Source organism: Bufo gargarizans, chromosome 8 (genome assembly GCF_014858855.1).
Source record: "Bufo gargarizans isolate SCDJY-AF-19 chromosome 8, ASM1485885v1, whole genome shotgun sequence".
NCBI classification, from domain to species: Eukaryota; Metazoa; Chordata; class Amphibia; order Anura; family Bufonidae; genus Bufo; species Bufo gargarizans.
This window is the reverse complement of record NC_058087.1, coordinates 15,176,127-15,200,525: the sequence shown is the minus strand read 5'-3', so window position 1 is coordinate 15,200,525 and position 24,399 is coordinate 15,176,127. Positions and strand designations below refer to the sequence as shown.

The 24,399-nt window shown below is 44.2% G+C and overlaps 1 protein-coding gene across 1 annotated transcript in view; it reads left to right on the top strand.

The window, feature by feature from the left end:
- Positions 1 to 24,399, top strand: part of LOC122944650 (sodium channel protein type 2 subunit alpha-like) — a 181,434-nt gene that overhangs the window by 42,810 nt on the left and 114,225 nt on the right. Inside the window, exons 2-6 of the mRNA XM_044303168.1 lie at positions 357 to 657; positions 3,825 to 3,943; positions 6,646 to 6,735; positions 11,696 to 11,824; positions 12,750 to 12,841. Of these exons, the coding sequence (XP_044159103.1) occupies positions 409 to 657; positions 3,825 to 3,943; positions 6,646 to 6,735; positions 11,696 to 11,824; positions 12,750 to 12,841 (679 nt within the window). The 5' untranslated portion in view covers positions 357 to 408. The remainder of the gene's footprint in view (positions 1 to 356; positions 658 to 3,824; positions 3,944 to 6,645; positions 6,736 to 11,695; positions 11,825 to 12,749; positions 12,842 to 24,399) is intronic.

Sequence of the window (24,399 nt, the reverse complement as noted above, 5' to 3'; positions counted from 1 at the left end):
TGTGATGATGACATATCATATGTGAGGCATATAGAAGTACATTATGACCCCGTGGACTACTGTGAATGCCAAGCCAAGAATGTGCATGAGGCTCAAAGGATAATGGAAGCATTTGTTTTAAAACCATATAGGCTGTCCATAGACAAATATGTAATTCATGGAAGATCTTCTGGGCTAATCACTTGTAATATGTACGTTCAGAGTGCAGTTAGTTTTAGTTATTAGACCAGTGGTTGGGAAGTTATTTGTGGCAGTAAGACGTGTGAAAAAATCCACACATATTTCATTTGCACGAAACTGGTTCAACACTTTGATTTGCTTTTAAATATTAACATTAATGTCTTTGTTTTTTGTAGAGTTTTGCTATGCATCAAGCTAGATGGTAAATAAGGAGAGCAGGATGAAAAGATGGCGCAGCCAAGCCTTGTACCAACTGGACTTGACGACTTCCAATATTTTACCAGGGAATCTCTTAAAGCCATTGAGAAACGTATTGCAGATGAAAAGAATGGAAAGCGTGAGACCGAAGAACGGATTCCAAAACCAAATAGGGACTTGGAAGCTGGTAAAAAACTGCCATTTATCTATGGTGACATCCCACCTGGAATGGTATCAGAACCCCTGGAGGATCTTGACCCATACTATGCTAACCAGAAAGTGAGTCTACTGGGGGATGTGGTGGATATGTAGAGATGATTAGACCAAAATATGACCAGTTTGTAGCTCATAAAATGGAAAGAGAATACAGAAATGCTGTTGATGGATTTAACTAATTGGTTTGTTAGATCTGGTGGATGTTAGAAGCTACATCCAGATAGAGAATGGATGGAGTGTTGGCAGAGAATGCGCGTGGCTACAGTATCTCCATTCACCTCTCCATTAATTCTCAACCTGGCAGCTGGTGAAGTCTCTCCAGTTGGGTCAAAGGAATCCCATTCTTTATCCGGGTGCAGCTGAGAAGTGGCATCCGCATCTATCAGACATTCATGGCATAACTTGTGGATATATAAATGTCTCAGGTGGGGAAAACCCTTTTAAACCCTTCAGGACACAGCCATTTTTCACCTTCCTAACAGCGCCGTCTTACGTGTGTCACGTTATGTGGTAATAACTTTGTAGCGTTTTAACTTATCCAAGCGATTCTGAGATTGTTTTTGTGTGACACAATGTACTTTATGTTAAACGTAAATTGCATCAATATATTTTACCTTTATAAAAAAAAAAAAAAATTTACAAAAAATTTGGAAAAATTCAAAAATTGGCACACTGTATGCTGCCCCGCTCGTCCGTCAAGCCCGCCCATCTCCTCTAGAATGCCATCCTCCATCTCAGCCAGCGGACGAATTCTCGCGCCTGCGCCGTGCGCGTCTGTATTTGGCAAAGGCGCAGTGACTGTCTGAACGCTCCGTGCGCCAGCATCTCCACTGCGCCTGCGCCATCTGTTCCTCGCGCCGTGCGTGTCTGTATTCGGCGCAGGCTCAGTGGATGTCTGACCGCTCCCTGCAGACATCTCCACTGCGCCTGCGCCGATTACGTCAGAGTGCTCCGAGGAACAGATGGCGCAGGCGCAGTGGAGATGCTGGCGCAGGGAGCGGTCAGACATCCACTGCGCCTGCGCCGAATACAGACGCGCACGGCGCAGGCGCGAGAATTCGTCCGCTGGCTGAGATGGAGGATGGCATTCTAGAGGAGATGGGCGGGCTTGACGGACGAGCGGGGCGGCATACAGTGTGAGTAGACCGAGCCTCTAGGTGCTGAAAAGACGCCCCCATAGCACCTAGAGGCTCAATAGCATATCAATAAAAGTTCCTTTTTTAGTGAAACGGATCCACACAAAGGTCTGAAAATAGCATAGTTAGGTAGATCAGACACTAGCAGATCGCTAGTGTCTGAGAGCTAATTAGGTCAAAATCAGGTGGTAGAAACCCTTTAAATGCTTTCTCTTTGTTAATTATTGCTTCCTTTGCATTTCTATTTACCCACATTGTTTTTTTCTTGTTCCTTAACATTATATTTCCATAAGGTATGTACCTCTCACAATTTGAATTTATAATGGTTTTAAAAATATCCCATTTTGTGGCTGCATTAAAATTTTTGAGGACATTGTCCCAGTTAGTGAGACCAACGGCCTCTCTTAGCTGGTCACATTTAGCTTTTTTGAAGTTTAGTATTTTTGTGCCTCCCTGAAGAAAAAAACTCTTTTGAATGACAATTGGAAGGTTATTATTTTATAATCACTATTTCCCAGGTGTCCCCCAACCTGCACATCTGTTGTTCTGTCAGGTCCATTGGTTAGTACTAAGTCCAGTATGGCCGTCCCCCTAGTCGGGTCCTGAACCAGTTGGGAAAGGTAGTTGTCTTTGGTTATTGCCAAGAATCTGTTTCCTTTATGAGATCTATAGTTTCCCAGTCTTTATCTGGGTAGTTGAAGTCCCCCATAATAAGGTACTCATTATGATTTGCCTCCTCATCTATCTCCTTTAGTAGTAGATTTTCTGTGGACTTAGGTATATTAGGGGGCTTATAACAAACTCATATCAGTATTTTATTATTGTATTTACCTCCATGTATTTCTAGCTTCAGTGACTCCACATGTTCATGTCCCTCACTTATATCTTCTCGGAGTGAGGGATTTAGACAGGACTTTACATAAAGGCAAACCCCTCCCCCTCTCTGGTTTTATCATCCTTTCTAAACAGACTGTAACCCTGTACATTAACCGCCCAGTCAGAGCTATCACTAATAAAATATATTTCTTAAAGTACAACATCAGAAATCCATAATGTTAAACAGGTTTTCAAGGATGATAGGTCATCAATATCTAGACAGTGGGCGTCTGACTTCTGGCACCCCCCAGGATCAGCTTGTCTTCCTAGGCCAGTGACGTCACGTTCATCTTCACATGACCATGTTGCAGCTCAGTCCCATTCAAGAGAATAGTCCTGGGCTGCAATACCAAACACAGCCGCAATACAAGGTATAGCACTGTGCCTGATATGGTGTAAAGATGCCGCAGCACTTACTGTAGTGCCGCAGCCTTTTTAAACAGCTGACCGTCGGGGGTGCCGGGAGTCCGACCACCACCAATCAGATATTGATGAGAATAGGCCTCCAATATTAAAGGATAACTGTCATATTTTCATTAAAAAAATCAATTTTAGCATATGTTACTGCTGCAGCAGCATTATGCATAAAGCAATCTTTAGTTTCTTCATTTACCACTGTTTTCTTCGAGTTTTCTCCATAGTTATGGCTGTTTTGAATCCTACATTATGAGGAGCTTTTCAAGATGGCTCCTCTGCCAGTTCTCTGAGGCCAAAACTGCATTCCCTCAGGTCACAAACTGCCAGCCAATCAGATTGGATTACTGAGAGACACCCCTCCTCACTCTGAAGCCTAATGCAGGCATGCAGTGTTAAGGACCGCTCTCCATCTTCCTGTCTTCTTAGCCAGAGACAGACAAGCCCTAGCAACGGTCTTTTAAGGGAGCAGTGGAAAGGGACAGGGGACATTAATGAAAGCTGTTATTATAAGGTAATTACAGATCTTTTGGCACTTATTGACAGACTAACTCAGGTATACCTGCCTAGCTCTAATAAACTAGCAAATAAAAAAAAATATGACAGTTATCCTTTAAACTAACGGTACAATCCCTTTAATGTCAATGAAGAGGATGACAAAACAACATCCAGGCATAACAATGTGGTCTATAAATGCTTGCTAAAATATGATTTTTGTATGTTGATGTACATTTTTTTAGAAAGTTTCCTTTAATTACAATGCCTGAAAATTACAAAATGTTTTTTCCCCCCCCGATCTTTTAGACCTTTATAGTATTGAATAGAGGGAAGGCAATCTCCCGCTTCAGTGCCACGTCTGCCTTGTACATCCTGACACCTTTCAACCCTATACGTAAAGCAGCTATAAAGATTTTGGTGCACTCATATCCTTTTCTACAGATGACTAGATTTGTATTAATGAAGAAATAAATGCTTCTGCAATCCGCTTTTGCAATATGTAATATCCTCTTCAGATGTTTCTTGTGAACATGAGTGAATACCAGTAAAGCAACCTGTTACCAGGATGGCTGCTGGACTCTGAAAAGACCTGGAACACTGCAAGACACAAAATACAACTGAAAGTGGTAATGGTGGCACCAGGGCACACTGGGCAAATAACAGGTTGAGCATGTGCTCTGTTTCTCCATTCATTTTCTATGGAACCATCGTAAATAGCTGAGCGCTGTACTCAGCTATCTCCGGGAGTTTTATGCTTGCCTGGTAGTCAGCATGCTCGACCTGCCACTCCATCAGATCGGGGGAATTGGTGGGGGTCTCAGTGTTCGGACCCCCACCGTTTAGTTATCCTTTATCCTGTGGATAGGGGATAACTTCAAAACTTCCCCCAAAGGTGCCTGTACATGTAACAGTGCTAAGGTGCCTGTACATGTAACAGTGCTAAGGTGCCTGTACATGTAACAGTGCTAAGGTGCCTGTACATGTAACAGTGCTGCACAGCTAAGAACGTCTGTCGGTTTATTTTATGAATTACAAGGTCTTGTATTGAGATTTTTAGCCACGTGGTTTCTCCTGAGAATTTTTTGGCCACGTGGTGCACTTTCATTAGATGTAGATGTAAAGACTTACTGATTTACCTGTTTAGTTTACTCTATCCCTTTGTGAAATCTGTGTGTATTGGCCATACCCACTTGGACATTTACCAACTGATGGACCATCATTCAAATCCTGTTATCTGGAATGCCACAGTGGCCCACATTTACTAATGTGAGTGCACCTAGACTTTGGCGTAAATTGTACCAAATTGTGGAAGGGTATCTAGATTTGAAGAATTTCTCTGTGCCCAGCCTAAAGGGGGCTTGGCTTACCAGAAACGGTTGTGGCTTAATGAGAAAGAGTATGGCCCAAGATGCAGCATTTTGCTTCAAAGTTATGTCTCAATTCTGGTGTAAAATTCTAATGGAAACTAAGATATATATAAAGTAAGATAAAAAAAAAATCTATTGAATGCATGAAATTCGTGAACAAGACTGAGAACCTGTGATAAAACAGCGTGTCAAGTTTATGCCATCTATAGAACTGCTAAATCTGTCCAGTGTATCAGTTTTGCACAGAAAGCATCCTTAAGTTAAAAGCTATAGATACATTTGACATGGAAAAATTATTTTCCACATGTTAGTAGTTACTCTAAAGTTAAAGAAGCCGCACTAACTGTCAGTCTTAGGCCTCATGCACACGACCGTTGTTTGGGTCCGCGGCTCGGGTGCTGACCCATTCACTTCAATGGGGCCGCAAAAGATGCGGACAGCACTCCGTGTGCTGTCCGCATCCGTGGCTCCGTTCCACGTCCCCGATAAAAAAATATAACTTGTCCTATTCTTGTCCGCGCTTTGCGGACAAGAATAGGCATTTATATTGCCGGCGCCCGTTCCGCAAATTGTGGAAAGCAACACGGTCGGCTTCTGTTTTTTTGCGGATCTGCGGTTTGCATGAGGCCTTATTCGTTCATTTGCAGAAACCCTGATATTAAGTTTTTAACCTGCTACTAATTTCACACTTTTGCCATGTGGTTGTGCCCCCCCCCCAGTATTATATGTTGGATCTGTGTGTCCAGGATGCTGCTGTCTTCCTTCTGCAAACTGACATGTGTGTGCATTCCTCCCTATCTACAATATGTATAAACAGCTCTACTTGGATCCTCTGCCCTCTTTCTACACACATTTTTTATGTCCAATCTCCTGCTGCTATCTGTAAGGGCCCTTTAGCAAAGATCAGTAGACCAGGCAATGATCAGGAAGAGGAGGGTTCATTCCTGATCACTGCCTGCTTGATAGCTGCATTTGCATGTAGAAATAATTCCTGCTGTACGGGAACAAACAATCGTTATAAGAACCATTTTGGCTTTTAGAGTTTTATTTTTTGTTGGCAGCACAGCCCTATATACATAGGGTAATGTGCTGGTGAAAATTTGCCCCTGCATGAAAAATGTGATTACCTGACAAAGAGCAAATTTTTGTCAGGTGATTGTTATATTTATATCTGTCAATTAGCCTGATCCTCGGTAGATAAATATAAATAGACTGACGTAGATAGGATCAAGGGAGAAGTCCTTAAAAACCTTAAGCTCCAGCTTATTACTCCTGTTTTCATGTTATTTGTATCAATGGGCACTGCATGCACACACAGTATAAGCTAGTCATGCATGTAAAATACAGTAATTTTTTTCCCTTCTCTGTAAATGTCAGAACTCGCATTGTGGGCATCACATAATTTAATCTGTTGGTGTTCCATAAATTTAATTTCCTTTCTTTCATGAACATTGCTCAATCGCGGTTCCTATTCAGTGTTTTGTGAGTCACTATTTGGTTTAATGTCTTCCACAAAAGCTGTTCCATTTTTTTTTTCAATAGGCAGTTTTGTTTTACCAGTACATTTTCTGGAAATGGAAAAAAAATATAAAGAAAGCTTATATTTAACTCTCTAGGATACCTATCTTTTGTGTCGTAATGAAGAAAGGTCATTGCATTATAACCGCGGTGTTGGAACTATTGATTTTGCAAGTTTTATGCTGCTTTATACAATAATATAATAACATATATTTATGTTTAACTTCCTTGACAAGGATTACATTATTCAGCATGTTCATCATGTGTACTATTCTCACCAACTGTGTGTTCATGACCTTGAGTAACCCCCCAGACTGGACCAAGAATGTAGAGTAAGTATTTGCTCAGAATACCAGGCATAACTGTGAAATACTCCAGAATTGTTCATTAATTTTGTATAAGTGTCCCTCTCTTTAAGGGCTCATTCAGATTCATTAATTTCCAAGGGTCCGCAAAAGATGCGGCTGTCACGGCGGGGAGTGGGGAAAACCCCCACCGTGCAATGACAGTGGCTGCAATGCCAGATAGCAGGGAACAGGGAGCAGTTCACCTCCTAATGCAACCCAGAAATCTCCCTAGACTCCTAGTGCATGAGCCGCCTCTGAAGGTAAGGGGGCTCATGCTCACCAACCTAGAACCGTAGGTATCCCTGCTATGCCCTAGGCCTTATTACAGGGCAGAGACCACCCATTCATCCTTCACCACGGATGAATGGTGTCCCCAGAGGCCCAGTAGCTGGCAGGATGCAAGACTATGGGATAAGCCATACGGCAGGTAAGTAACACAGCAACAAAAACAAATGCTATCCACACTTACCTGCCGCAGTCGAGATGGAAGGACGGATCCAGGCTGGGAAGCCCACAGTCTTGCTATTGCTTAAACCCCTCCGGGAAAGCAAGCCCCTTTCAGAGCAAACACACCAACATATAAACCTCCATACACAGACCACACCATAACAACATACACCAGGTGGGGGAGGAATAACAGAGACACACCGGAGGGGACACACAGCCAGGGTAAGGTAAACAATATAATAAATAAGGGTGACTCACACAGACAGCACATTCAGCCAGGGAGCAAAGCTCCTACACAGACTGACAACCAACAAACTATGACCTCAGGCTCCAACACACCAATATATAAGGAGGCCTGAGGTCACACCCACCACACCACTAGTAATTAACCCTGTGCCAACCAAAACAGGGAAAACACCATATAAAAGGAAAGTGCACGTGCAAACAACAAATTACACATTGCCACAAGCAACGAGTCTGCACGGCAACCGCTTCACGGTCAAACACTAATATGACCGTGACAGCGGCTCCGCAGAAAAGGGATAACATGTCCTATTATTGTCCGCGATTGCAGACAAGAATAGGCATTTTATATTATGGTTGCAAATTGCAGATCCGCTAAGCACTACTGCTGTCTGAATGAGCCCTAAGTTTTATTCTCCTGCATTATGATCCTGCACATGGTTTCCTACAGATTTCTAGTAATAGAACAAGAGTATAGAATTATGGGTTGTATGTAAAGCAAAAAAAATCCATAGGGCTAGACAATCCCTTTTAACTTTTTATAGGATCTCTGAAATGTGAGGGTATGGTATAGTATAGTAACCTACAGTACTGACAGTAGATGGAAGTTAGTAATGGTGACCATTTTCATTGGATGAACATTGGCCAACCCACCAATTTAAGTGGTACTGAATGACCATCTAATATGTGACTGATGTCCAGGAAAGAAGAATCGAGCATGTTTGATTTGAATGTGGCAATCTTATGTTTTAAAAGGAGATCAGCTGGTAGAAGAGAGGTTTGGTAGAGGCTTATTCCTCTTTCCCCATTGAAAACAGTAACATTGGAGAGTATGATGCCAGTCTATCATGAAACACCCCTCAAGAATCTCAACACACCTCATGGTTGGAAAAATTAAGCAGTTTCATTCTTCACAAGGAGGGGCAATCAACTAGAACATGAACTCTCTATAAGGGTTTTTCAGGGAGGTAGATACCGAGGATCTACTGTATCTTCAATATAGGTCATCAATATCAAATTGGTAAGGGTCTGACACCCACCAATCAGCTGTTTTGGCCAGCCATGGGTACCAGAAACTATACAGTGCATGGAAGGCACCATACACAGTGTAGTTTTGAGTTCTGGCATATTGCAGCTTAAAGGGATTCTGTCACCTCCCCTCAGCCAAAAAACGATTTAAAAGCAGCCATGCAGCACAGCTTACCTGGATTAAGCTGTGCTCTTTTATCTTGAAATCCGTCCAGCAGTTACTGCAAAAAACGACTTTGATCGATATGTAAATGTGTCCTGAATGTGCCCAGAGGGGCGTTTTTTTCTTCTTAGTGAGCCCAGTACCGCCCCTCTTTCAGTGCCCAGCCCGCCTTCCTTGTACTTTCTAACCGCCGCCCCCAGCCTGCCACAGCCTCCCCTCCCTCTCCTCCCCCTCCCTCACGCCGAACGAAGTCTCGCACAGGCGCAGTACCCACTGAGGGCTGCGCCTGTGCGATCATCAGGAGACTGAGGGCGGCAGCTTCATCTTCGTCACTGGGCATGCGCCGAGCCCAGTGACGTCCGATGTTAGCTCTTTCCCTCAGTCAGCCTGGTAGGATGCGCAGAGGATTGCCGATCGGCTGCTGCACCCTGCGCTTTCTCCAGTCTGCCTGCCACAGTGAAGACGGCCAGCGATTTCTTTCCCCACCCTCCCTTCAGGAAAGAAATAAGTATTTGTTGGGGCGAATTAGGTATTATTATATTAAGTAAAGCTTTACTGAATTTATACATTTTCACTGAGCAAAAACAAATACTTATTTCTTTCCTGAAGGGAGGGTGGGGAAAGAAATCGCTGGCCGTCTTCACTGTGGCAGGCAGACTGGAGAAAGCGCAGGGTGCAGCAACCGATCTGCAATCCTCTGCGCATCCTACCAGGCTGACTGAGGGAAAGAGCTAACATCGGACGTCACTGGGCTCGGCGCATGCCCAGTGACGAAGATGAAGCTGCCGCCCTCAGTCTCCTGATGATCGCACAGGCGCAGCCCTCAGTGGGTACTGCGCCTGTGCGAGACTTCGTTCGGCGTGAGGGAGGGGGAGGAGAGGGAGGGGAGGCTGTGGCAGGCTGGGGGCGGCGGTTAGAAAGTACAAGGAAGGCGGGCTGGGCACTGAAAGAGGGGCGGTACTGGGCTCTCTAAGAAGAAAAAAACGCCCCTCTGGGCACCTTCAGGACACATTTCCTTATCGATCAAAGTCGTTTTTTGCAGTAACTGCTGGACGGATTTCAAGATAAAAGAGCACAGCTTAATCCAGGTAAGCTGTGCTGCATGGCTGCTTTTAAATCGTTTTTTGGCTGAGGGGAGGTGACAGAATCCCTTTAAGCTCTCGTCATCTGAAGCTCCATACACAGTATAGTTTCCAGCACCAGTGGCTAGCCAAAATAGCTGATTGGTGCTGGCGTTGGACCCCCACGGATGACCAGTAAGTCCCATGATGTTTAAGTCTTGGAAAAACCATTTATTTCTCAGGCTGACGCAGTGACATTTATAAAAAATTTCTGTAGCTCAGCAATCATGTTATTGCCTGTGGCTAACCGGACTGAGGACAACAATACCGGGTGGACAGTCAGATCATTTGTTTGAGTCCCTGTTTTATCAAGCGCCATCTTCGTGTCCTCCAAACACCCCATACCCACTTCTATATGGTGTTTTTTGAAGACTTCTTACTGTACATGTCCCTGCAAGCTGGACCTCACAAAAACTCCAGCAATCTTCACATTTGTGACTAGGCCTCTGTATTTACTTCCTAATGGACCATCGTTTCCCAGGGACATGCAGCTTTACTCTTGTTTTCTTGACGGTATGCTGTGCTACACTGTGTAATGCAAGCCATCATCCTTTGCCCCCATATTAAATGCCAAAGGGTGCCCTAAGGGTACATGCACATGACAGTGTAGGTTATACAGATTTTCCACATAGATTTTCATGTGGTTTTCACTGTTTCCATACCAAATCTGCTTGTGTTATTTGTGGAATTTTGTTAGAAACACTATAAAAAATGCAAAGAATTCAAGGGAAAGAAACGCATGCTGCTACCAACTCGGCCGAGCCAAGCATGCTTGTACATGATGCAAATGGAAGGAAGGGAGGAGTAGCTTTTGACCAAAAATGCATTTGACTGATGGCTAGCTTGTATGGACACAGGATCAGACTACACTCTGTAACCATGATGGCAAACAGATTGCCATAGGACACAAGAAAGATATATGATACGGCATAGGATAGGATCTTTATTTGAAATGAATATTAAAGATACATTGTTCACCAACAAAAATTAGCCATTTTGTGTAGAATATTGTACCATGTTGATGTTCGAATATTTGTGGTTATAGTCACAATTGTATTAGATAACATGATGGATTGAAACGTCAAGCTTTTAAGACACATTAGGTTTCTTCATTGGCCATGATAGTGTAGATTTTATTAACGTAAAATTTTGTAAGTGCTTCAATTATCAACATAATGTACAATTAAACTGTAGTAATGGACCTTTAAGTGGCTGCGTAAACGAATCCCATCACTTAGGAAAGAAGACATGTCATGTAAGCAATCACGGCTATGTAGCAGCAAGTATCATGAGTTATTGTGTACTAATTAAAGTGGTTATCAGGGTTTTTAAGACTGATGGCCTATCTTTAGGGTAGGTCATCAATATTAAATCGATGGGAGTCCAACTCCCAGCACCAGGTTGATCAGCTCTTTGAAGGGGCCATGGCGCTCAGTCAAGTATTCCAACTTCTCCAAGTGTTTCCCACATGCTGTCCTTTTCACATCAGCTATTCCTGATATTGTGGCTTTGTCCCATTCAAGTGAATGAGTCAGATCTGCCATACCAAGCACAGACTCTAGGAATCAGACCCCATTGATCTACTTTATTGACCCTAAGGATATGCCATTTGTTTTAATCTATTTACCCTGCACAGTATATTTACTACTTTAACTAAGGCTATGCAGTGATCATGGTCAAAGATAGCAGTGCAGCCATAGCTCTAAATGGGGTCGCAGAGCGACACGCAAGTTGCCACATACATAACCTAAGAATCTAAAAAAAGTAGCAGTGGTTGCGGCAACTTGCGAGTCGTACTGAGATCCCATTTAATTGCGGCACTGCTACAAAGTGATCTTTGGTTGTCAGATGGGTGTTTGTCAAAAATCGCCAAGTAGCCCCAACCTTAGCTATAGCATCATCAATGTCTTTCTCCTTAATAATAGTAGTCTCTATCTTCTAGACACACATTCACTGGGATTTACACTTTAGAATCACTGATCAAAATTCTTGCGAGGGGCTTCTGTTTAAATAAATTTACTTTTCTCCGTGATCCCTGGAACTGGCTTGACTTTACCGTCATCTTGTTGGCGTAAGTATAATTTTTCTCCCATAATATACTCTTTGACAATGTCTTTTCGGCATGGCTTTAATGCATCATACAGTATACCAGTTGTATGTTTAATATCGTAAACAAATACTAACACATATTTGCTACACTATATAGCAAATATGTGTTAGAAATACTGAGGTTGTCTAAGTACAAACATTGAACAGTTAATGTTTTCTGGTAGATTCTAAGGCATGGGAATTAATAGGTTTAAATTGCTAAGTGAATAAGAAGTTTACTAAGCAGTGATAAAGACAGATACAGAAAAGACATATACAGATCAATTACATAAGATACATAAAGAATCACAACCCATAACTGGTTTCGCTAAAAGAAAAAAAAAAGATCAAAACATAAATATGAACGGACACCCATAGGCCATGCTTACATACTCTGGCTGCCAAATCTGGCTAAAACCAAACCACCTATAAATGAAACACTATTTTGTGGTTAAAACCAAGGGTTTTGGCCAAATTCTGGAGCTGGAAGGTGTAAACCTGGGCTTAGAACTTCATAATTGCCATACATTTCAAAGAAATCCATTGACATTATCCATCTGGTCTTGGCATTGGTGTGGTCCCAACCCACAAGCAAAATTGGTAATCGTAATAAAATCTAATGATACACATTTGTTAGGTAGGCATTAAACTCTGATGGTAAGTTAATAAAGTGCGGCAATGACATGGCCACAAACCTCAGCAGTGTGGATCCTTCAGTTTGCAGTGAAACATCTGTCTGACCCAAAAAGCTATGTGGCTGATTCTAGTGTTTCCCAGCAAACATTTCATTTGAAAACCACAACGGCCACCCACATCTTTGGTTTTCCAGCCGTGTCAGTGGCGTAGGTGGTCTTACGTTTAAGTAATAGGTACTGTAATTCTAATGAATGTAATTGTCTTTGTCACAGGTATGTAACAGAATTTGTAAGCCTAGGCAATGTTTCAGCTCTTCGGACTTTCAGAGTATTAAGAGCTTTGAAAACTATTTCTGTAATACCAGGTAAGGAGTAAGTGGTGGAAGAAGTCGCTCTTGCACCGTTTTTTTGTGTCTGTCATTGTGTTTGTGTCTAAACATCCTTATTGTGGCTGTAAAGAATATAGAAAGTCATATAGTATAAGTACTATGTACTTCATGTGTTTCTGACAAATAATTCAAAAGTTGACTAAAAATAAAAAATTTTGTGGGGGAGTAACATTAAATTTAAAAAATGCTCTGAAAAAAGGGCTTCCATCTCTTGGTTAAGTACTGAACTCTTAAAAACCTACGTAGAGTTAATCATTTGAAATTTACTAATCCCATAGATAGTGTAAGCTTAGACAGGGGGTCTAGACCTACACCAGAATTTATAGCAGGGGCTCCAGCTGGATGATAAATGCAAGGATAGACACTTTTCTGTGACTCTATACCAGCTATTGGTTGGCTTACTTTGAGACAGAATTGTACGCCAAAATTGTGATGTAATTTTGGCACAAAATGTCACATCTTAGATCGGCCCCTTTCTATCTAACCACCACCTTTCCTGCTGAGTCTCATCCCTTTTCAAGCAAGTTGGAAGAATGTCTTTAAACTGTAGTTAGGAAGGGTGTCGTGCTAAGCCTTTTTTTCAGCTGGAATCATTAAAAAATGTTCTTCTAGATATTGCTGTTACTTTCCAAAAAGGTTTAAAACTCTCCCGGTTTATTTACTACCACATGTGAACACACTATGTTTCATCTCAATGAATAACCTTTCTCAGGAACTTGAAATTGAAGTCTGTGAGCTGTTTTCTCTTTGGAAAGTACAGTTTTTGGGTAGAGAATAGGGAGTAATCCATCCTAATGGGTAACAGGTGCAAGAGCTCTTAAAGGGAATATGTCATCAGAAAATGACCTACTGTTTTTATGTTTAAAGGGCTTCTGTCACACCACTAAAGTAATTTATTTATTTTTGGCTACTTAAATTCCTTATACTGCGATATATCAATATATAATGCTCTTCCTCATTTTCGTTCAGCAGTTTCTTAAAAAAACGGACTTTTATAATATGTAAATTACCTCTCTACCAGCAAGTAGGGCGGCTACTTGCTGGTAGCAGCCGCATCCTCCTTTCATAAAGATGCCCCCTCCTCATGTTGATTGACAGGGCCAGCGAACGCTCCTCCTCTGGCTAGCCCTGTCTGCGTTCAAAATCTGGCGCCTGTGCCGCACTGGTCTTCAGTCGGCACAGGCGCACCGAGAGGAGGATGCTCGCTCGGCCGCTCCATCCTCAATGCATCTGCGCCGATGACGTCACATCTACACCCGGCGCAGGCGCACTGAGGAAGGAGTGAGCGTCCTCCTCTCAATGCGCCTGTGCCGACTGAAGACTGGTGCGGCGCAGTGCCATATTTTGAAACGCAGACAGGACTAGCCAGAGGACGAGCGCGTTACCCCGGGGTATTTGGCAACGAATTGCTGCACTACTAAGTTTAGGACGTGTGCCATGCAATGCACGTGTGTCATTTTGCCCTGTTTCAGCTCACTCAGCAGATTGGTACCGTTGTTGCACACCACTTTACCAACTGCCAAATTGAGCTGGGTTAGCCACTGATCAGCCTGTGACCGCAGAGCTGAAAGCAGTGCAGGACCGGTGTGGCTCTTGGTTTCCAGGCACAACAGCCGCAGCACAGCATGTCAATGTCTCACCTGACACGTGGAATAGGTTCTGAGGAGCTTGGGGGGTTCAGCGAAAGAGGTGGTAGCAGTGGAAAAGGAGGAGTCAGCCGAGGAGGAGACAGAAGAGGCAGGCCTGCATGCAATTCGTGGCGGTAACACCAAATCCACACAGGAGCCACGGGTTACATGCTTGACAGCCATCAGAATGTTCACCCAGTGGGCAGTAAAAGTTATGTACCTTCCCTGCCTGTGTTTGCTAGACCACGTGTCTGTGGTCAGATGTATCTTGGCACCGACACTGTGTGCCAGAAATACATTTACTTGCCTCTGAACATAGCCATATAGCTCTGGGATGCCCTTCTGGGAGAAATATTTCCTTCCTGGGACCTTTCTTGGCGGTGTGCCAATGGGGACATTTTTTTTTCTAAAGGTCTCCGAGACCACCAGATTAAATGACACTAGTTGGTGGGCTAGCAGTTCCGGCATACCAGCAGTCAGTCTTTTGCAAGAGGGTTATCCGCGTCATCAACTTTTTACGCTTGAACGTTTCAGCCACAGAAGCCTGCCTTCTGCCAGATGAACGCGATGATGGCACAGTGGAAGGTGGAGTAGAGGACAAATCGGAGGAGAGAGGAGAAGGAGAAGAGGCAGGACGTGGAGCGCCGAGAGTGTGGCTTTGTGGGTTCTGATGGCGTTGCTCCCACTAGGCTCGTTGATGGGAGGCCAGGTGCCTTCTTAAGGCAGTTGTCCAAATATTGATTGAAGATGAGTCGGCCAGCACTCTCTGAAATGCACGCCGCGCGGGATAGTACCGGTTCCACGTGTAGTTGAATGGAAAATCCCAGCAGACGTGACTTGGATGCTCATAGAATTTTATTGTCAATATGACAATAAAATTCTATGAGCATCCAAGTCACGTCTGCTGGGATTTTCCATTCAATCAAACAAATATTGATTGAGGCCTGCGATACACCAGCTTCCACCAAATATTGATTAGGGGTTTGATATACCTGCTTCCAGCAAATACTCATTAAGGGGCTCTATATACCTGTTTCTACAAAATACTGATAGAGGGGATTAATATACCGGCTTCCACAAAATATAGATTGAAGCCTACGATACACCGGCTTCCACCAAATATTGATTATGGGGTTTAATATACGAGCTTCCAGCAAATACTCATTAAGAGTCTCTATATACCTGTTTCCACAAAACACTGATAGAGGGGATTGATATACCGGCTTCCAACAAATATAGATTGAGGCCTGCGATACACCAGCTTCCACCAAATATTGATTAAGGGGTTTTATATACTTGCTTCCAGCAAATACGCATTAAGGGGCTCTATATACCTGTTTCCACAAAATACTGATAGAGGGGATTGATATACCGGCTTCCACAAAATATAGATTGAGACCTACGATACACCGGCTTCCACCAAATATTGATCAAGAGGTTTGATATACCTGCTTCCAGCAAATACTCATTAAGGGGCTCTATATACCTGTTTCCGCAAAATACTGATGGAGGGGATTGATATTCCAGCTTCCACAAAATATAGATTGAGGCCTACGATACACCGGCTTCCACCAAATATTGATTAAGGGGGTTGATATACCTGCTTCTAGTAGATACTCATTAAGGGGCTCTATATACCTGTTTCCACAAAAAACTGATAGACGGGATTGGTATTCCAGCTTCCACAAAATATAGATTGAGGCCTGCAATACTCCGGCTTCCACCAAATATTGATTAAGGGGTTTGATCTCTAATGTCAGTGGTGGTGAAGGTGATGATGATGACGTGTCGATGGATGTCACATGGGTGCCCACAAGACAGGAAGAGGAGGGGAGTTCAGAGGAGAGACAAAGCAGCAAATAGAGGTTAGAAGGAGGAGAAGCAGGCAGAACTCACAGTGCACAGGAGGCAAAATGCAGACTGCAAATGTATCTGGAGCGAGCCATCGACCATGCACGGTCACATCTGGTGCTCCCAGGACTCCGGCACATGGCTCCGCAGTGTGGGCTTTTTTTAATGTGTTGCCATCTGCAGCCTGTGCTGTCAACGCATAAGTTGCGGTAAGCCCAACACTCACCTAGGGATGACCGCCTTAAGAAGGCACCTGCCTCTTCTCCTTCTCCTCTCTCCTCCCATTTGTCCTCCACTCCACCTTCCACCATGCCGATATCATGTTCTTCTGGCAAAAGTCAGGCTTCAGTGGCCCTAATGTTCGAACATAAAAAGTTGATGACGCCGGATAACCCTCTTGCCCAACGGCTGACCGCCGTCTTGTCGGAACTGCTAGCACGCCAACTACTGCCATATAAACTGGTGACTCGGAGGCCTTTAGAAAATGTATGGCCATTGGCACACCGCAATATAAGGTCCCCGGAAGGAAATATTTCTCCCAGAAGGGCATCCAATGTTCAGCGGCAAGTAAATGTATCTCTGGCACACAGATATAGCTGACCACAGACACGTGGTCTAGCAAACATGGGCAGGGAAGGTACATACATTTTACTGCCCACTGGGGGAACCTTCTGACGACTATCAAGCATGCAACCCGTGGCATTTGTGTGGATTTGGTGTTACCGCCACGGATTGCATGCAGGCCTGCCTCTTCTGTCTTCTCCTCCTACTCCATCCTCCGTCTCCTTCTCGGCTGACTCCTCCTTTTCCACTACTACCACCTCTTCCGATGCACCGCCCAAGCTCCCCAGAACCTATTTGACGTGCCAGGTGAGACGTTGCCATGCTGTGCTGTAGCTGTTGTGCCTGGAAGCCAAGAGCCACACCGGTCCTGCACTGCTTTTAGCTTTCAGCCGTCAGACGTCTGATTTGTGACAGCCTGATGCACTGGAACTCCACCTTGTATATGCTTGATAGGCTGCTCCAGCAGCAACGTGTCATTAACGAATTCCTGTACGAACTCTGCAGCAGGACAGGTTCTGGGGGGCTTGGTTTCTTTTCACCGTGCTAGTGACTGCTCATGCATGACGCATGCAGACTTCTGCGGCCATTTGATGAAATCACCAAACTAGTCAGTCGCAGCCAGTGCACCATCAGTGACATTGTACCTTACGCCTTCATTCTGGAGTGTGCATTACATTGTGTCATTGATCAAGCCTTCGAGGAGCAGGAGCTGGAAGATGAGGAAGTCACTATGCTGAATGAATTCCCAGGGGGGGCTACTCCATCTGAGACAAGTCAGTAGGAGTCTGAAGAGGAGTCAGAGGTGGATAGGATAGTGCCTTAGGGGAGGAGGAGGAGCAAGAAGAGCAGGCTTTAAACTTTTAGGGGATCCGTAGTGTCTGTGGATGGTGGAGGAGACCGAGGACAACATTCTCCTGGACGATGAACAGGAGCCAGGGCACTCCACTGCTTCCAATTTAGTACAAATGGGGGCCTTCATGCTCCAGTGTTTGAAGAGGGACTCCCGTATAAAAAGCATAAAGGGCAAGGACCAGTACTGGGTGGTAACATACTTAGACCCCCTGTACAAACACAAAATGGCGGACATGTTACCAGCATCACAGAGGGCTGTCAGAATACAGCATTTCCAGGTCTTGCTTTGAGAGATGCTGCATTCTTCTGTTGCGGGCGCTGGCAGAGGAATTTCTACCCATAGAGAAACAGTTGCGGGTACCAATCCTACCGCGCATGCAAGAAGAGGGCAGTTTGAAGATGTATTGGTCACTTCAGATATGAGATCATTCTTGCTGCCAACCTATCGACAGCCGCCCTCTGGATCCAGCCTTAGGGAACACCTAGACCGACAGGTGTCCGACTACATCGGGTTAACTGCCGATGTGGACGCTCTGAGAAGCGAGGAACCCCTGAACTACTGTGTGTGCAGGCTTGACCTGTGGCCAGAGCTGGCACAATTTGCCATAGAACTTTTGGCTTGCCCCTCATTGAGTGTTCTGTCCGAAAGGACGTTCAGCGCAGCAGGGGGGATCGTGACCGATAAGCGCAGTGTGGACTACCTCACATTTCTAAAAATGAATGAGACATGGATCTTGGAGGAATTCAACACCTGTGACGACCACGTTTAATTGAATTTCACCTACAGTTGTGTTCAAAATTATTCAACCCCCACTGAAATTGAGTGTTTTGGCCAGTTTGACATTGATTTTGATCATTTCAATCATCTTGTTTACAATTAAATCAAAGAGACACTTGTAAGTCAGACAAATATAACATAACATTTATAATGAAATAACCACAAATGTCTTTTCTGTGCTCACATCATTATCAGTTTTATTCAACCCCCAAGTGACATTCAATCTTAGTACTTAGTACAAAATCCTTTTCCAGTTAGAACAGCTTTTAAACGTGAAGCATAGCTTGATACAAGTGTCTTGCAGCGATCTACGGGTATCTTCGCCCATTCTTCATGGGCAAAAGCCTCCAGTTCAGTCACATTCTTAGGCTTGCGTGCTGCAACTGCTTTCTTTAAGTCCCACCAGAGGTTCTCAATCGGATTTAAGTCTGGTGACTGCGATGGCCACTTCAAAATGTTCCAGCCTTTAATCTGCAACCATGCTCTAGTGGACTTGGAGGTATGCTTGGGATCATTGTCCTGTTGAAAGGTCCAACGTCTCCCAAGCCTCAGGTTTGTGACGGACTGCATCACATTTTCATCCAATATCTCCTGGTACTGAAGAGAATTCATGGTACCTTGCACATGCTGAAGCTTCCCTGTACCTGTAGAAGCAAAACAGCCCCAAAGCATGATTGACCCCCCCCCCCCCCCCGCCATGCTTCACAGTAGGCAAGGTGTTCTTTTCTTCATAGGCCTTGTTCTTCCTCTTCCAAACATAGCGTTGATCCATGGGCCCAAGTTCTAATTTTGTTTCATCAGTCCACAGAACGCTATCCCAAAACTTTTGTGGTTTGTCCACATGACTTTTGGCATACTGCAGTCGACTCTTCTTATTCTTTGGAGACAGCAAGGAGGTGCGCCTGGGAGTTCTGGCATGGAGGCCTTCATTACGCAGTGTGCGCCTTATTGTCTGAGCTGAAACTTCAGTACCCACATCTGACAAATCTTTTTTCAGTTCCTCAGCAGTCACACAGGGACTTTTCTCCACTTTGCGCTTCAGGTAGTGTACAGCAGTCGAAGTCAGCATCTTCTTTCTGCCACGACCAGGTAGCATTTCAACAGTGCCCTTTGCCTTGAATTTGCGAATGATGCTTCCTATGGTGTCTCTTGGTATGTTTAACATCTATGCAATCTTCTTATAGCCATTGCCCTTCCTGTGAAGAGAAATCACCTCTTCTCTTGTCTTCCTGGACCATTCTCTTGACTTCACCATGTTTGTAAACACACCAGTAAATGTCTAGAAGGAGCTGAGTATCACAGTCCTTCTAAATCTGCCTAATTGGTGCTTATTATGCTTGATTGCTGCTCCTTGACATCCACAGGTGTTTTCAATACCTGATCGAAAACACTTGAATAAACCTCTGTTCTTAAGAGTGGTAGTCTTTAAGGGGTTGAATAATTGTGTCAATGAAGAAATCACAAAAAAAAAATTTAATACTGTATTACAAAAACAATTGATGTCATTTTAGTTGCATTTGGTTCTTTAAAAGTCCTTGTGAGATTTCATTCTAAACACAATTCCGCATTGGGGGTTGAATAATTTTACAACTGTATTACCATTGGGGTTTTTTACAAGAGGGGTGATTTGGTTAGCCATGTTTTTAATCCAATTTTATATTTTTAGTTATTTTAAACATATGTATTTGACATGTATTTGTACTAACCTGCAGTAAAATTGATATCCAATGACCATCTAATATACCTCCAGCCACATAATACGCATACAGGCCAATTGTGTGATTGGCGCTACCCACCTGCACTTCCGTGATGTCAGGACAAGATCTGATGGCCTCCGCCAAGGGTTCCATTACAAGAGCAAATACTATACGGGACAGGGGCAATCCTGCCTTGTACGATTGCTAATTCGGAAGGGAGATGATAAGAACCCTGAAGCAAGAACTCTGGCCGAAGGGTTGGAGTATAAAGCTAAGATAGAACTCAGTATAATACCTGTAAAGCCAAATTTCCTGAGAACAGTCTCCAGGCACCCCCAGTGCACCCTATATAAGGTTTTTTCAGCATCTAGGGAGAGGAATGCACTGGGGGTTCTGGAAATCTGCATAACATTCAAAAGATTCAACATGCGTCTTGTACCGTCTCTGGTTTGCCTACCAGCTACAAAACCTACCTGATCCGCGTTTACTAATCCTGGCACGGCTTGCTGAAGACGAGAAGACAGCATATTTGCATATAGCTTAAGGTCACAGTTTAATAAAGTTATAGGTCTAAAATTTTCTGGTTTGTTGGGGGGGTTTGCCTGCTTTGGGCAGAGTAGTTATTGTTGCGGCAAGGTGATTTGAGTCAATAGTGCCCGCAGTCTGCCATGCGTGAAATAAACGTTGTAAATATGGGGTTCAGTGAAGAACAGCTAATAATAGTCACTTGAGAGACCATCATGGTCAGGGGCCTGATGTGAAGGGGAAGTTTTGATGCTATGATTAATTTCCTGCTTGGTGAATGGGGCATTTAAAGCGGATTGTTGCTCTTCTGTTAGTTTGGGGAGGTTTATTCCATCTAAAAAGGAATTAACAGAGTCCCTTGTAGGCTGAATGACCGTAGTATCGTCTTTTAAATTATACAGTTTAGAATAATAAACTGCAAATGCCTCAGCAATATCTCTGGGGTCTGTGAGACGATCATCTGGGCTCTGCTCTAGGTATGCAAATTTGGCTTTGGCTTCCATTTGTTTCACTCTCCGAGACAATAATGCGCTTGCCCTGTCGCCCATAGAATAGTATTTGGACCTACATCTGGTTAGGTTGCCCTCATAATTATGTAGCAGGAGTATACGTAGTTGATCCCGTGCCTGAAGAAGCTGTGATGAGAGTGCATGTGTTGGATGTGTTTTGGTCAGAACCTCCAAGTGTCACAACCAGACAGCTGAGAAGCTCTGACAGAGGCCTTTCAGAACCTCCTCCTTGAATTTCTGTGTTGTGGTATTCAGCTCCTCCTCTCGTCAGCCTCTCTCAGCTGTCATGTGTTAATTGCTTCCCTTTAAATGCCTCCCCAGAATGCTTTTCTGGGCGGCTTATATTACTTCCTGGAGTGTGTGTGCACGCTGATCTGTCCTCCTGTTTGCTTCAAAGCTAAGTGTACCTTTATCTGTTAATATCTGTTTGCTGGATCCCAGGTGACCCTGACGCCCTCCGTGTCTTGTGTAGGGAGCCGGTGGTCGTGTCCCCTCACTATTGTAGGGTGCTCAGGGCTTTATAGTCAAGGTTCGTGGATATGCAAACCTCCACCATTCGGATCTTTGCATAGGCTGAGCAGCCAGGGAAAGTGCCAGGTCTTCTGCAGGGGTCTCCCTTGGTTCCTTAGTTTTTGGATCCAGCGAGTCGTTTATACATGTTGCTTTGCCTTGTTACCTGTACACATTCCGTGACACCAAGTCTCTGATGCGATCCATCTCCTCCCCAACATCCTTCTCCATCTTATGCTTGGCTGCAGAGGCAGCCTGCAGGAACAAACCCCTAACATACGCCTTGTGCACAGCCCATAATGTAACATCTGAGACTTCAGCATTATCATTGATCGAAAAATAACTTTGTAATGCCCCAGTGATTTTACTAACCACCTCTTGAGATTTCAACAGGAAGGGGCTGAGACGCCAGGAGGAGTGCGGGGTACGAGGACTTCTGTCATCTAGTATAAGGGTAACCGGAGAATGGTCCGACCATGTTATACGGCCAATAGTAGATTGTATGCAGGAAGTAGTCAATACAGGAATAAGAGTGGTATCTAGGGGAGAAATATGAAAAATATCTTTCATTTGCATGCTGATATCTCCAGATATCATGGAGATCTTCCTCCAATAGCAACATATGGAGATCATCTCTCGGACTAGAAGCTTTTGATGAACAATCTAAATGCGTAGAGACAGGGATGTTAAAGTCTGCGCCCATTAACACTCCCCCCTTTGCCAGCAGCCCCACCTTCTTTAACACCAAGTGAACAAACGCATATGGCGAATGGTTAGGTACATACATATTAACCAGAGTGAACACAAAACCATTAACGCTACATACTAAAACAATAAACCTCCCTCCTGGGTCCACTAGTTCAGATATGACCGAAAGAGCCAGTCTGTTCTTAACAAGGATACAAACTCCGGCCCTCTTGGTCGCGGCCGTGGCATGCTTTATGTATGGGAACTCTCTGTGTGACAGTCGCGGGCAATCTTTCTATAACAGAGGAGTTTCCTGTATGCAAGCAATATCACACCAAGACTTAGCCAATTCCCTCCATAGCATAGATCTCTTATATGGGGAATTTAAGCCCCTTACATTCAAAGATACAATCTTCAACACCATTATGACATATGTAAGACATTATAAAAATATAATGCCTAAAGGTGCACAGATATTGAGCCCGAGAGAGTGCATAGGAATCACGGGAGTACCAATTACTGACATGTACCATAAAGAAGATAAAAAGAACTAAGCAAATTACAGAAGAACCGCAACAAAAAAACAGGGCTAATGAAGACACTAGTGACAACTTGGGGGATGCACACAGTGGGAAGCACTGTGAGCATTAAAAGAGCTCGGACTAATGTCCCGGTGGAACAGCATGAGGAACCTGTTCAGATAACTGGAGTCAGGTCACCGACCAATCCTGCGCAATCTTCTCCAAGGGTCGGAAGCTTCGGGAAGGAGACGCCATTTTACCCCTGCTTGAGATGGGGTAAAACAAGTCAAGGTAGTTCCAACCTTGGTGATCTTAATTGGAAAACCCCATTTATACGGTATAGCCTTACGCCGTAGGACTTGGGTGATAGGTGCAAACTCCCTTCTATTTGCAGGGTGGCCGCTAATAGACACGGGTAGACCGCTTGTTGTATGCATCTGATAGAGTTGGCTTGTGACGCAGTTGGAAAGAAAGGCCTCTTTGGTTTTATATAAGTGGAGCCTGGCCAATGTGTCACGTGGCAATGTGGGATTAAGTTGTTTAGGCTTCGGTACCCAGTGGATTGTGTCCACCAGCAGATCTATTTCAGGTAAGTCCAGTAGAACATCTCTAAGAAATCCAGCAAAAAAATGCCCAGAGTTTAGAGTCCTGAATATTTTCAGGGATCCCTCTGATGCGCACATTATGTCTCCTCAATCTATCCTCAAGGTCATACAGCTTACTTTTTACACGAGAGACATCCTCCTCTAGCTCATAATGAGCATCTATCAGAGCGTTGTGGGAGGTAGCATACTCTACCATCTTGGATTCAATATGTATAGTACGATCTCCCAGGTCTCAGATTTCCCGCTTTAAATTGCACAGCATGGCCTTAAAGTCTCCCAATAGGGAGAGGCGGAAGGCATTCAGCATAGACTGCATATTCTGCTTCATAAGCGCACACTCAGGAGCTCTGAGTGGTCATCAGACGAGGAGGACGAGAAGAGGCCTGCTCACGTGGTGATCGGCTTCCTGGGTCTGGAGCTGATTAACTCAGTAAGTTTGGACAGAGGGCCCCCTTTGACAACCTTACCATGAGGCATTGTAAGAGGGTGTCACGACCCTTGGATATGGTCGTGACTCTTAGAGCCGCATGCCAGCGGCCAGGTTGGATGTTTACCACAGGTGAGGGCTGTTAGTTGGTAGCCTCACGTGCGGTTGCCGCTGGCAATGTGGTGTTATTGGCAGTGTAGCAGCCTGAGCTTGTTGCTAGGCGGCTCACTGTCAATGCATACGGTTGCCTCGGGCAACGTGTGTTTATGTGTGCACATTCCCTGTTTGGTGTGCACAGGGTTTGAGTTGTATGCACTTCCCCTTTAAGTTGATGTTTTCCCTTCCCTGGTGTTGGAAGGGTTAACTTCCTTCCTAGGCGT